The following is a 14,254-nucleotide window of genomic DNA, read 5'->3' as shown; positions in this document are numbered from 1 at the left end:
AAAAGCTTGGGTGTTGGATGAGAGAGACAAGAGGAGATAAAAATGGCAGGTTTTAGGGCTTGAATAACTCACAAGGGCAGTGCAATTCTTAATGGCGATGGAAAAGAGAACTTTTTTTTTTCTTTTTCCCATGTTGAACTTGAATTGCCATGGGAAACCTAGGAACACGAGACAGAAAAACAAAGATGTGAGACTAGAGTGAGGGGGATAGATTAGGTGAAAAGGCAGATTTGGGAGTTACCTGTTTAGAGATGGTAGGTTGAGGCCAACTAGAGATGAGAAAGGAAAGAGGGTCTATTTACGCTTATGGGATGTTGACTGGGATGGGTGGAGAAGGAGACTCCGAAGGATCATTTGGAGTGGTAAGGTGGTAACAACATGGAGGAAGAAAAATTCTGAAAGTCCACAGAGTTAGGAAAGGAGGTAGCAATAATCAGTTGTGCTAAAGGTGGTGGATAGATCAAGGAGAATGAGTTTGCAGAAGATGCCCCTGGGACTATGCCAGAAGGAGACTGATTGATAGTGACCTAAGTAAAGGCTGTGCCAGTGGAGAAGAGGAACCTGAATTTGGATTACAAGGGATCCAAGAAGGAATTGGAAGAAAGGAAATTGCTGCAGCAGGAAGAAACCTCACACTCATGGGGCTTGGAGGAAAAGAAGAGGAGAGAGAGGAGGTGCTATTTGGAGAAGCCAGGGTGAATGTAGAGTGTGGAGATAGGTATATGTTTGAAGGCTAGGAGAAAGGAGCCAGGAGAGTGAGAGAAGAGATGAGGACTTGGGATGGGGACAGGAGCGATAGGTAGAAGGGATTAGAAGATGAATGAGTGGTGCCTCTGGATCACAGATTAAGGTAAATATAGAGGGAAGGGAAGAAAATTCTTGCTAGAACATGTCAGTTTTCTCCTTGAAGAAATTACTGAGATCCTGCACAGAGAGATGGAAGAGAGAATCAAAGGTGAGAAAAGACTGGAGAGGGGCAAGTGGGCCTGGGAATCTGTTAGGGACGGGAAGTAAAACTCTGGACAGGAATGTGGCAGAGTTGAAAGAGAACAACAACTTTTTGGTCTGTTAGAGGAAAACAAAGAGGTTGTGACTGTGTAGCCTTTTCTATACCTTACTGAGACAGGAATTGTGCTGCTGTGCTTTCAGGTACACTCTCTTGGTGAGATCATTCAGGTAAAGGTTCTTGGAGTTATGGCTCTTATTGATGAAGGAGAGACCGATTGGAAGATTATTGCCATCAGTGTGGATGACCCAGAAGCCCAGAAAATTCATGGCAAGTATCTTTACCTGTCCTCAAACCATCCATTTCAGCAAGTGAACTTTGAGGAATAGGATAAACCTAGAACTTGGAATTGGTAATACAGAAGTGTGGCCTAGATTACTAACTGCGCAGCTCCAGATTTAAATATTTGCACCTTGCTTTTAATTGCATGGCCAGTAGAGTGGTCTCTGACATTTACACACAAAGGATGAGGCAAGGCAGACAGCCTAAAGAAAAGGAAGCATGTATTAAACATCTTCTTTAGGGAATGCATGTACGTATCTCACGGTAAGCTTTAGGAAGGCTAACAGCTATCTCCGGACTTCCTCAAATGACCTGTCATACACAGAACCTTGTGTGAGAGAATATGATTTTTGAAACATGACTACCTTAGTAAGTAGTTGGGAAAATTATAAAGTTTAAACCCTTGCAAATGTTATTTACTTCGAACAGCCCTAATTTCCATTGGCTGTATGAGGGTTTTTTGTTTATGGTATTTGGGTAGGTATAGTTTTGAACTCTGAAGATGCCCCTACATTTTCAAAGTGTCCTACAGGATTTTGACAACTTGATTCCCAAGTAATTGAGAATTGTTGCACGTGTGAAATTAGTTGGTGGGCTCATTTTAGCTTTTTGTAGTTCACATTCAAAATCAAATTGACGTTCGTGTCAGCAGAGGGAAGGTAGAGATTAAAGGAACACATCTAACTTAAAAAAAATAAAATCACATTTGTCTGAAAAGCTTTTACTTGCATCTGTGAAATAGTTTGAACTGTTGCTGAAAGAAATGAAAAGAAAAAATTAGTTTCAGTGTTTACTTTCAGTATTGTTAGTTTGCCTCCCTAATAGCCATTCATCCACTGGTTTGTTTTGTTTGGATCCTTTGCACAGTAACAGAGGAAAAAAAATACTAAAAAAAAGTGTGATTGTGTAGCCATGAAAAATGGGTGGCAGGACTCCAAGGCAGGTTTAGCACCTGAAATGACCTTTAACTTATTTTTTACAAATTGGCTAGATTTCAGCTTGGCAGGGTTGCTTTAAAGTGGCATGGTAACTGGATTACCTTCCCATTCCTGCAGGTGTTCCCTTCAGAAGAGGTAAGCGTGTGGTCTCAGCGGTTCAATCTGTGTTTGTGCCATACCTATCCTGTAGCTAACAGGACTTCATTCTTAAAAATAAAATCATTGGGAATCCAAGGGCTAAAATCTTGTGCAAGTGGTGGACAATCTTTGTCAAGGTAATAATTATGTTCTGAGGCTAAATATCCTATGTACTCTCAGGTACTCGAGGTCAGGGCTTATCCTTTTGTTGGGATAGCGCCCTTTTTAATGGTCGGTCTGCAGTAACGGATGTGTCCAATAGAGTTCTAGATGTCTGAGGAATTATGCTGCTCAGCCATTGAACCATTTTCCTGGTGGCTGAATACAATATTAAGGCAAGTTGTTATCTGCATCAGTGGGCCGCTACCTAGATGGCCCTCCCCTTTTCATTGTTTCCACAGGTCACCATGATTTACAGATTACCTGTGATGAAAGGATAAGGAAGCTCTTAGGCTAGTAAAATCACTGAGGCAGATCAATTCAGCAGAGTGTTTCTGCCTTCTCATACTGTGTGTTCGTTACAGAGATCCATAAGTTTAGTTTAGGGAAGCAGTGAGATGTCTCAGCCTGCAGCTTCATCAGTGTGAAGATGACACTCTGATCTATGACTCTTCTTTCATCAAAACCAGATACTTAACTCTTTGCTTTTGCAGTGAGCAACGTGGTTCAATCTGGATGAGACAGAACTAATGCTAATGGCATAAGGAAGCATTTACATGAATGGATCGGTGATGTTAGTGTGTCTTCTGCCTAAGGGGCTTGCTGGCATGGTTCATAGTCACACGGTTATCTTGGATTCATCACTAGCCCTGGATTTTCAGGTGACAGCTGTAGCACATAGATCCTCTTTCCATCTGCTTTTAGTTTGAAGGCTGTGACACCTTGCTTTTTCCCATGGACCTTGCCCCCATGATCAGAACGACTGACAGCCCTTAGAAATGACTTTGAAGCTTCAGCTAGCCACACTGTAGCTGCTTGTAAATAGAAAGGCACAACTTGTAAGAAGGGCTAAATGATTTGAGATTCAGTTATCTGAGAGCATCTCTGTCGTCTTCCCCACCTCTTTCTCAGAGGAACTCAGATCTGTGGAGTTGCCCTCAGTGTTTGCACCCAAGTTTACAACGTTCCATAATGTTCAGTGGGTATCCATATATATTTTGTAATAAATAAGAACCACTTGGTGGCTGGCTAAGTGATCTTGACAAGCAATTAGTGATATATTTTTAGACAACGTTTTTTCTTTTTTAATCTCTTTTATAATTTTTTTTGACCATAACTTAAAGTGATTAAGAAATAGTTTAGTATGACAAAAGTAAAATATAGAACAAAACTGAGCCACTGTTTAATACTTAGTGCACTAGTGCTGTCTTAAATCTGGTTTTATTTTGTTGAGTAACACTCTTGCCCTAAAGGATTGGATACTTTGGTGACAGAACTCCAATTTATTTGGAAATAGACTATTTATCTCTCTCTTTTTTAAACAAAACCCAAAACTATGAACTGTGGCATGTGATGTGTGCGCGCACACAGATTTTCATTAGAGAATATATTTGCACGAAGAGCCAGTCCTTTAATAAACTGCCTTTGGTGTGAGATCCTATGTGCAATTGACCTGGGGTAAGTGGCTGGTCTTTTAGGACTGAGAGTAACCTGAATATTGCTGTGATCCTTGGGGTAAGGGCACATTTGTCACAGAGGTAGGATAACCTGGGTGGCCAAACAGAAAGTACTGAAGAGGAATGTCTGTGACTCCATGTTAAGATTGTTAGTGTCTGAGGAGTTCACGCTTGACGATTGGTTGGTGAAATTTAGGCATAGAGCTCACAACCAACTGGGGGTTTGTGCCCTGGTTCCTAACAGTCTGCCCTGAAGTTGGTACTTACGCTCTTGAGCCACTGCAGGGCAGATTGACAGATGGAAAATACACAACTCTGAGGGTATGTTGACACAGCAAGCACACACCTGCATCTGGCCCATGCCAGCTGACTCCGGCTTGCGGGGCTTGGGCTCTGGGGCTGTTGCATTGCTGTGTAGGCTTCTGGCCTCGGGCTGGAGCCTGGTCTATGGGACCTTGCAAGATGGGAGGATCACAGAGCTCGGGCTCCAGCCTTAGCCCAGAAATCTACACTGCAGTGCAGCAGCTCTGCAGCCCAAGCCCATGAGCCTGGGTCGGCTGGCCCGGGCCAGCTGCGGGTGTCTGGTTGCTGTGCCAATCTTTAAAAAAGGGAAGAAGGAGGATCCTGGGAACTACAGGCCAGTCAGCCTCACCTCAGTCCCTGGAAAAATCATGGAGCAGGTCCTCAAAGAATCAATCCTGAAGCACTTGCATGAGAGGAAAGTGATCAGGAACAGCCAGCATGGATTCACCAAGGGGAGGTCATGCCTGACTAATCTAATCGCCTTTTATGATGAGATTACTGGTTCTGTGGATGAAGGGAAAGCAGTGGATGTATTGTTTCTTGACTTTAGCAAAGCTTTTGACACGGTCTCCCACAGTATTCTTGTCAGCAAGTTAAGGAAGTATGGGCTGGATGAATGCACTATAAGGTGGGTAGAAAGCTGGCTAGATTGTCGGGCTCAACGGGTAGTTATCAATGGTTCCATGTCTAGTTGGCAGCCGGTATCAAGTGGAGTGCCCCAAGGGTCGGTCCTGGGGCCGGTTTTGTTCAATATCTTCATAAATGATCTGGAGAATGGTGTGGATTGCACTCTCAACAAATTTGCGGATGATACTAAACTGGGAGGAGTGGTAGATACGCTGGAGGGGAGGGATAGGATACAGAAGGACCTAGACAAATTGGAGGATTGGGCCAAAAGAAATCTGATGAGGTTCAATAAGGATAAGTGCAGGGTCCTGCACTTAGGACGGAAGAACCCAATGCACAGCTACAGACTAGGGACCGAATGGCTAGGCAGCAGTTCTGCGGAAAAGGACCTAGGGGTGACAGTGGACGAGAAGCTGGATATGAGTCAGCAGTGTGCCCTTGTTGCCAAGAAGGCCAATGGCATTTTGGGATGTATAAGTAGGGGCATAGCGAGCAGATCGAGGGACGTGATCGTTCCCCTCTATTCGACATTGGTGAGGCCTCATCTGGAGTACTGTGTCCAGTTTTGGGCCCCACACTTCAAGAAGGATGTGGATAAATTGGAGAGAGTCCAGCGAAGGGCAACAAAAATGATTAGGGGTCTGGAACACATGAGTTATGAGGAGAGGCTGAGGGAGCTGGGATTGTTTAGCCTGCAGAAGAGAAGAATGAGGGGGGATTTGATAGCTGCTTTCAACTACCTGAAAGGGGGTTCCAAAGAGGATGGCTCTAGACTGTTCTCAATGGTAGCAGATGACAGAACGAGGAGTAATGGTCTCAAGTTGCAGTGGGGGAGGTTTAGATTGGATATTAGAAAAACTTTTTCACTAAGAGGGTGGTGAAACACTGGAATGCGTTACCTAGGGAGGTGGTAGAATCTCCTTCCTTAGAGGTTTTTAAGGTCAGGCTTGACAAAGCCCTGGCTGGGATGATTTAACTGGGATTTGGTCCTGCTTCGAGCAGGGGGTTGGACTAGATGACCTTCTGGGGTCCCTTCCAACCCTTATATTCTATGATCTATGATTCTATGTGTAGGCATACCCTGAGACGCGTCCACCTGACAATCAGAGGGTGAAGAGGGAAAACATTTCTTAAATATAAGAAATGGTCACTTCAGAGATTGTTTGAGTAGTCCAAGGTTTGGGGGGGAGGGGAAGTCCCCCATTTAGTTTAAACAAAACATAACTGTAGCTTGCAGTGGTTAACAGGAATCCCTCTTCATTCTGAAAATAAACAAATCTGGTGGAATGTGCAGTACAGTATGTCCCTTTATACTTGTTTTCCCTCCACCCCATGAGACTTTTTATTTATTCAAATGGAAAATAGCTGTGGATAAAACTAAGAAACCTCTTCTAATAACTGACAAGCTGATATCATTGCATTATGGCAGTGGCATCAGTCAGTTTCTACTATTCACTTAATATTTCTGGTTGGGTTGAGAGTTCTTATGTTTGGTCTCTGCCCAGCAAGGACCTTTCCTGTCTTCTTTATCCCCTTCAGAAGTCTGAACAACATCTGGTCAGTCTTTTTTGTTGTGCTAACATTTGTGAAAAATGTTTAGGTTTTTTTTGCTTGGGTGACTCAGGCCACTTTATATTAAAAGTTTAGTTATGGTAAATCTGGAAAAAAAATAATTTAGGGACAGTAAAGTGCTAAATGCTTGAAAATCCTGTCCTGAGCTTGTGCTGTATATTAATTTTTTTCTTACTGATTTAAACACGCACCAGGTACATCGTATTTCCCCATCTGGGTTTTTGATCATTCTCATAACTGCAATTGATTTCCAAAACAGAATTTAAAGCAGAGCATTTTCTGAGCATTTCCCATTGTTTATACAGAGTCCTCCCAATATAGAGGCCTCCAATTCTGCAGGCATTTATTGATAAATATTGCTTAAACTGGAAACTGTGCCTAGAACTCTCTCATATAGAGCAATGAAAAAGCTGTAATTTGCATTTGCAATACCTGAATGGTACGATATGGGGCTTGAGAGGTGCTTGGCATCAACTCCCATTAATTTCATTGGGGATTAAGCAGGCACAGTTTCAAAGGGCTGGGCTTTATGCATTATGTTGGGGCTGTAAAATTACAACTGTTAATATTGGAAGGGGTGGGGACAATTCCTGTTTCAAATCGAGCTGCAGTTCAGACACTGGCTTTTTAAGTGTGTGCGTAAGTTAAAAAGTTTAACTTGGAAATTTTCATTGGTGCAAGGGAAGAACCACCTGTTTTAATATAATTAGCTTCGGTTTAACTCTGCCCTTTACATACCTGAGCACCATTTTTTGCCCAGGCAGCTGGTAGCCAGATAACCGTTGCTGGACTCAGTGAAGCAATTTAAAAACAAGGACGTGGGTCTGGATGTGGATCTAAAATTTGGTTCCCCCACTCTTGAATCTCTAAAGCAGGCCTGAGCTTTGTGTAATATCTTGGCCAAGAAGAGAGTCAAATTCTTGAAATGGAAAATGTTTTTGATCACTTGTCTCATAGTGGGATTTAATTTATGTATTGAAGTTCAAATACAGATCAGGACCAATTTACCTTTCCTGCAAACTCAGAGAAATATTTGGGCATGATTATGTTTAGCCCCAATTACAAAGCCCTAAAATGAGATTCATACTGGCCAAGAGCTTTAAAAGTGACTAGTGATTTGGGGTACTGGGTTTGAAGTGTCTTACAGATGCTCTTAGAAAGTATTGAACACTTACCCTCTAAAATCCAGGCCCCTTAAAGGTGTCTCAAGGTTGGCACATAAAAACCAAGGAACCCAAAATCACTGGTCATTTTTGGAAATCTTGGCCAGTTGGTTTTATTCTGTTGGTCATTGGAATGATGCCTGTATATATACATATCTGTAAATAATTTCTGTCAATGTTGGTATATTAATAACACATTGTATAGTTACTGTACAATATCAGCACCCTTCTCTCCCCCCCTGAAAAATGCTCTCTGCTGTTTATAAACATAATACATAGCAATGGGCAGTGTCTTGGGTTGTTTTTATTAATTATAGGTGATGACCATATGTGGTGGCTTTAAGTCAGTTTTGAGTTATGGGGTCAATCGCTGAATGATGAAGTATATTGCACTTCTTGGTATCATGTACTGTGTATATTCCCTTTCTGTACGTAAGGGTATATTTATATGCAGAAGAGGCCCATGAAAGCTTTTGTTGGGAATTTGTGTAAGCATTCAACATAAAGAAATTAATTGTCTGTATCAGGGCTGATTTTCCCCCCTTGCTGCAGAAAATACAACAAATGCCTTTATATGGAGTGTAGCTGCTGCTTCCTGTAAATGTTTATAAGATGTTATTAAAAACATATGTCTTCTCTTCCCACAGACCTTGTTTAGAAAGCTTGTTGCAAGCATGTTGCTTTAGCTTTGCTTGCAAGAAACAGCATCTGTTATACTAAAAATGGTAGTTTTCTACAAACATTTTTATCGTTTCCTTTTGTAAGGCCTGATAGACTTGGGAGCCGCATTTTCATTGGCTCTGTCCTTTGACAAAAAGCAAAGCCGTAGCCATTTGTGCCGGCCTCTAGAGATTTCCCTTATTCAAACCAAGCTGCTTACACTCACTGTAATAACAGCTGACTTTTTTTCATCTGCTTTTTTAACCCTGGGGTCACCTTTGATGCTTATGAAGGTGGACCTGGAAAATGCATACAGGCAATATGCAGAAACCACACCCCCATACTGGTGTTAATGCATGTTAATACTGTGTGACCTGCAAGGCTCCTGGCATTCGCATCCTGGGCCTCTTCTGAGCAGAGATTGACAATACCGATACATAGGACCAAATTATATTGGGCTATACATTTGTTGTTCTACACACGTTTAGTTCCCTTTGACTTCAGCCTGAATACATAGTTTCAATGGAGACCATGTGTACATATCCAGTACCAGAGTATGGCACCTAATGACTGTGATGTGGGGAAGGCAGAAATCAATTGACTCCTATTTGTTTTATTCTAATACAGATGTGAAACCCAGGTTCTAGAGACTAGTGTATTAAATCACTGCACCTGCTATCCTTTCTTCCTGTTTTTCTGCTCCTTTATCGGACCCCTGTGAATTCCTCCTCCTTTCGCTGCTCTCTCCCCACCCCGCCCCTCCCCCCCAACACACACACTTTACATCCACCTCCCAAGTCCTGTGTGGAAGCTGTCATCCTCTTAGTTTTCAGTGGACTGAACAAGCTTTCTTTCCAGCTTGTCCATGATGTCTCTTAAGTGACTAGGGTGGGTTGCAGTTGAGTAATGAGGCCCACAGGAGGTTACCTGTGGCTGAGTGCTGGCTTTACAACAACAGGACTTACGGGTTGTAACACTTCCCCAAATTAAGAAGAAAAACGTAATAAAAAAAATTTTAAATTGCTGAATAATCACATGGTGCTTATGTTACTGTTCTGTTCCAACTGCTTCTGGAGCCTATTAGAGAAAGTGGAAACAAGGAGGAGAAGCCAAGCTAGCCCAGGTGCCTTTACTGACGGTCATGGGCCATGAAATTCAGTGGTGCCTGTAGTTCCCCAGATTGTCCTTATTTCCCTTTTTATAGATTGGCACTATATTTGCCCTCTTCTAGTCCTCTGGAATGTCTCCCATCTTCCATGAGTTTTTGAGGATAATCTCTAATGACTCGGATGTTTCCCCAGGAAATCTCGAAGAGATTTGAAGACATCTGATTTGTCTAAGTACTTCTTTAACTTGTTCTTTCCCTATTAGCCTCAGACCCTACCTCATTTTCACTGGCATTCACTATGTTAGACTTCCAATCACTACTAACCTTTTTGGTGAATACTGAAACAAAAAAGTCATTTATCACTTCTGCTGTTTCCACATTTTCTGTTCTCTTTCTACCTCTCATTGAGCAATGGGCCTGCCTTGTTCTTGATCTTCCTCTTGTTTCTAATGTATTTGTAGACTGTTTTCTTGTTACCTTTTATGCCTCTAGCTAGTTTAATCTTGGTTTGTGCCTTGGCCTTCTAATTTTGTCCCTACGTGTTTGTGGTGTTTGTTTATATTCATCCTTCGTAATTTAACCTAGTTGCGTTGTTCAGAGTCCTTGGGACGATTAGGACTCAATAAAGCAGGTAGGGCGCCTCTGCCACATGAGGCCACCACATACTGTGTGACCTTATCCTCTCCTGCCCAAGCAGCTGCTTCTTGTCTGGCTTGCTATAAACCCGTCTGGCTTCCTTTGTTCTATCTTTCGGGTAACTTTCCACTGCGCTGACCTCACCCCTCTCCTTCAAGGAGTTAAACTAAAACTGTTTTTTTATGGATGCAGCTGTCTTTAGTATAACTTTTGTGAGGTCTAAGTACCATTGTTAATGTTAGAGAGAGAAGGGGAGTGAGATAATCTTTTTGGACCAACTTGAGTTGGTGAGAGAGAATTGAGCTTTCAAACTTACATAGAAATCTTCTTCAGGTCTGCTAAATATTTCCCATTGTCCTTGTCTGATTTGTACCTGCTACAGGACCTGTCAGCAGTGATGGGTCCGTATACATACAGGCACTCATGTTACAGAAATGTTTCATAATACAGTTTCACAATAACAACCAGAATTCATAAGTCGTACAGCCATTTTCCAAATTCATCATGCTCTGCCAAGGGCATGCATCCCTCTTCATGGCCTGTCCTATGCTTGCGCGGCAGGAACTTTCTCATTCTGCTGCCAGGTGCTCTGCACCTGCAGAGGTAAGGGTAGAATGTGTTAGCACAAGTAACTAGCAGTAGGTGTTAGAATACTTAATGCTAGAAGCATTTACCTTTTCTGTATCTAATGGGCCAAATTCAGAGGTAATATGTGCTGTCAGGTGTGTTTTTAATATACATTTTGTGTTTTCCTTTGCTACACCAAGTTTATACTTTGTTTTCAGGTGCTAGTTTAAAATCCGTGAGCTAAAATTGTTTTTGCCAATTACTTTTCCATTATCAAAAAGACGCAGTGGCACAGTTGCTGGGAAATAAAATGTATAAAGTAATCCAAGTCTCTCTCATGAGGTACCTACTGAGATGAAAGCCTATAAATATGGAATTTTCTTCCCCACCTGCTATAAAGGTGGTCATTTTATTTATTGGGCCTTTGGGTCTTAATTAATGAAGACTGGGAGGTGCCTGGCTTATCTATTTTAGTGTGGTGGTGAAATCATAAAACATCAACTATGTGCAACTGAGGAAGAAACTGAAATTCCCTGATGACTTTGAAAGAATTCACTGAAATCAAATTGCTTGCAAATATTTTACAAGACTTCTAAAAATTGATGTTGCCAAAACTGTGAGTAAAAAGGTGATACTTTTTTTTTATATATACCTACAGATATTGATGATGTCAAGAAACACAAACCGGGTTATCTTGAGGCTACAGCTGAGTGGTTCCGATTCTATAAGGTCCCAGATGACAAACCGGAAAATCAGTTTGCTTTTAATGGAGAGTTTAAAGACAAGGTGAAGATGATATGGATTTAAAGATGCATCTTGCTGGCATGTGTGGTTTTTGGAATGATATATCCTAGATTTTTTGGAATTGCTTGCAAGGAAGTGGTTGGTCCATCATAATGGAATAAAGCTAAGTCAGCATTCTTTAAATGCAGTATGGAGGGAGTAGGAATATATTATCAAACATCAGAACTTTATTTGGCTTATATTCATGTGTTTGTAAAATGAAAACCTTAATCCATATAGAGAATTTTGAATAGTTGTATTTTTGTCTGTGTGGATATTTAGGCAAACTTGCAAAATTAAACATATCTCAAGAAAATAATGGCTTTTGAACAAGTGGGAAAAATATTAGGTCCCACTCCTGTTGAGATTTACACACACGCATATGGTTTTTGCTGGGTCTTTTCAGTATCTTTGTCATCGTAGGAAAGAAATGGGAAATAGATTTTGAGCATAGACTGGCAAATCTTCATGACAGTTTTGCAAGACTGTATATTTTAAAAGAAGCAGTAGGTTGCAGACTTTTCCATGCTTGGTCTTTGCTCTGAAGTGAATTTTTTTGGTAATTTTGAGTAAAAATGTTTCAGCAGTTTTTGTCTTCAAGACTAAGATCTTTTCTCATCTTAAGAAAAATTCTCATGAGTTTTTGACACCTGTGGCTAAAATAGCTGATGATTGGAAGTGCAGTGGACATGGGAATAGCGCTCACTGTAGAGACTGTGCTCACTGTGACCTTTTTCCAGGTGAAATTGGGTTTGATTTGAGTTTTAAATGTTTTGAAAATCACATATTATGCACAATCTATAGAGGGATTTTTTCCCTAAGCATTATAAATGGGTTCCAGAGAAATGATGCCTGTACACAAATTGGCTATAAACTGTCTCAGCTATAAAATGGCTACTAACCAACCCAAACAAACTTTCCAATGTTTTCTGGGTGTAAAGATCCTCTTATTACTCTTCTCCATAAAATGAATCATTAGCCTGGTGGAAAATACCCAGTGTTACAAGGGCAGACAACCCAAAACTCTGTTGCCAGCTCCTCCACTGTCTGCCTTTGTTAAGTACAGACTTTGCAAAGCATATTCAGTGAGGCTTGAACAAAGCTGCAGCCAAAACTGCTGGAATTTTGGGTCAGAGTTCGCACTGAGTACTCACCCCCTGACCAACTTGGATGCGCTTCATTTGTTTCCAGAGACTCAGGATGTAAAAGACATGCATGCATGTCTCCATGCATCTGAAGAAGTGGATGCCCACGGAAGCTTATGCCCAAATAAATCTGTTAGTCTTTAAGGTGCCACCGGACTCCTCGTTGTTTTTGTGGATACAGACTAACATGGCTACCCCTCTGATACAGGATGTAAAAGAGTTACTCTTCCCCAAAATGTTCCAGTGGCACTGGTGAAGATAGGGTGCCCAGATAGCAAGTATGAAAAATCGGGACAGAGTGTGGGGGTAATAGGCGCCTATATAAGAAAAAGCCTCCAATATCGGGACAGTCACTATAAAATCTGGACATCTGGTCACCCTAGGTGAAGGGTGGCAACATCTCAGTGGTATCTAGCCACCTAGTTCAATTATGAAATATGCATGCTCTGTCTGCAAGTGTGTGTTAGTCCATACAGCTGTTAAGTCTAAAACTTTAAAAAATTTTTGAAGCTTTTTAATTTCCTCCCCATATTTCCTTTTTTAACAGCAACAAAACACCAACAAGAAATTAAATTCCACACCAAACAAAACTAGGCAATTAATATACCGCGTTAATGCAACACTAAGGTTGGATGGTTAAGCAATCAAATCGGGAAATGCCAATATATTGCTGCGTGTGCAACATTAACTTTGATCCCTGTGTGTATGCGTTATAATACAATCTTTAAGAACAGGATCATGTGTTTCTCAAATAATAATGCATCATACAATGTTACTACATCTGTAGCTACACATGTAGAATATGATGATTTATTCCTGTACACATACACTGATGTCATTTTTCATGAATTCTCCTTATTGTGTCTGGCCACCAACCAAAAAGTATCCTCAATGTGATGCCAATTTATTTGGTGGGTAGTGAGGTCTGTTTCTTACCTTAGAAAAGTGTGATTGTAGGGAGCCTCCCGTGAAGCCTTATTAAAAGTTTTGGAAAATATATCTTGTGAAATTGCATTTTTTAATAAATTAATTATTTGGAATGTATTTAGTAGCTTCTTATATCTCAAAACTTTTTCTTGATATAAACTAGGATTTTGCTGTTGAAATTATTAAATCCACCCATGAATACTGGAAAGCTTTGCTTCATAAAAAGGCTGACAGAGGTGCTATAAAATGGTAAGTGTCCATTCAAAGGTATTCCTATTTGTATTGTATTCATTCTGTCAGTGTGGTAGCTGTGTATGAACCACTTACATTTTTTGTTTTGAGGTGGCAGTAACGTTTCTGTTTTTACAGCATCCTGATAGATAATTGCTCTTGCATGGTAACTACACAGGGTTTACTGGAAACTGCTCAGAAAATATATATTGATCATCTGAGTCCTGCAGATTATTTATAAATAAACTTTAGTAAAAGCTCAAAAACCAGTTACTGTGTAATCTGTTGCTTTTTGCACAATACTGATCATTTTGAATTTCTTTGAACATGTCCTGTTATGTAATTTGATAATATAGCCAGGTGTAGCTTGTTAATATTTAGAAATTATTTAATTAAAAGTATTCACTTTAAGCTGGAGAAAGAAGGTTAGGGTTGTGTTAGCCATTTAGTATGGTGACGTTACACAGTTACACTGTAAAATGAAATTTATGAATTCTTTAAAATTTTAAAGATAGTAACCTAACCTAAGGAAAAGCAGAGTTATTGCTGTCA

At 40.8% G+C, this 14,254-nt stretch overlaps 1 protein-coding gene across 8 annotated transcripts in view; it reads left to right on the top strand.

Moving 5' to 3' along the window:
- The window catches only part of PPA2 (inorganic pyrophosphatase 2), a 47,169-nt gene that overhangs the window by 23,658 nt on the left and 9,257 nt on the right, over positions 1-14,254 (top strand). For all 8 annotated transcript variants that reach the window (XM_048846934.2, XM_048846935.2, XM_075127559.1 and 5 more), the window contains 3 exons: positions 1,150-1,276; positions 11,275-11,402; positions 13,635-13,720. In XM_048846934.2, the coding sequence (XP_048702891.2) occupies positions 1,150-1,276; positions 11,275-11,402; positions 13,635-13,720 (341 nt within the window). The remainder of the gene's footprint in view (positions 1-1,149; positions 1,277-11,274; positions 11,403-13,634; positions 13,721-14,254) is intronic.

The sequence above is a fragment of the Caretta caretta genome, chromosome 4 (assembly GCF_965140235.1).
Source record: "Caretta caretta isolate rCarCar2 chromosome 4, rCarCar1.hap1, whole genome shotgun sequence".
Lineage (NCBI taxonomy): Eukaryota > Metazoa > Chordata > Testudines > Cheloniidae > Caretta > Caretta caretta.
Note: the sequence above shows the minus strand (reverse complement) of the source record. Positions and strands in the feature narration are given on the sequence as shown.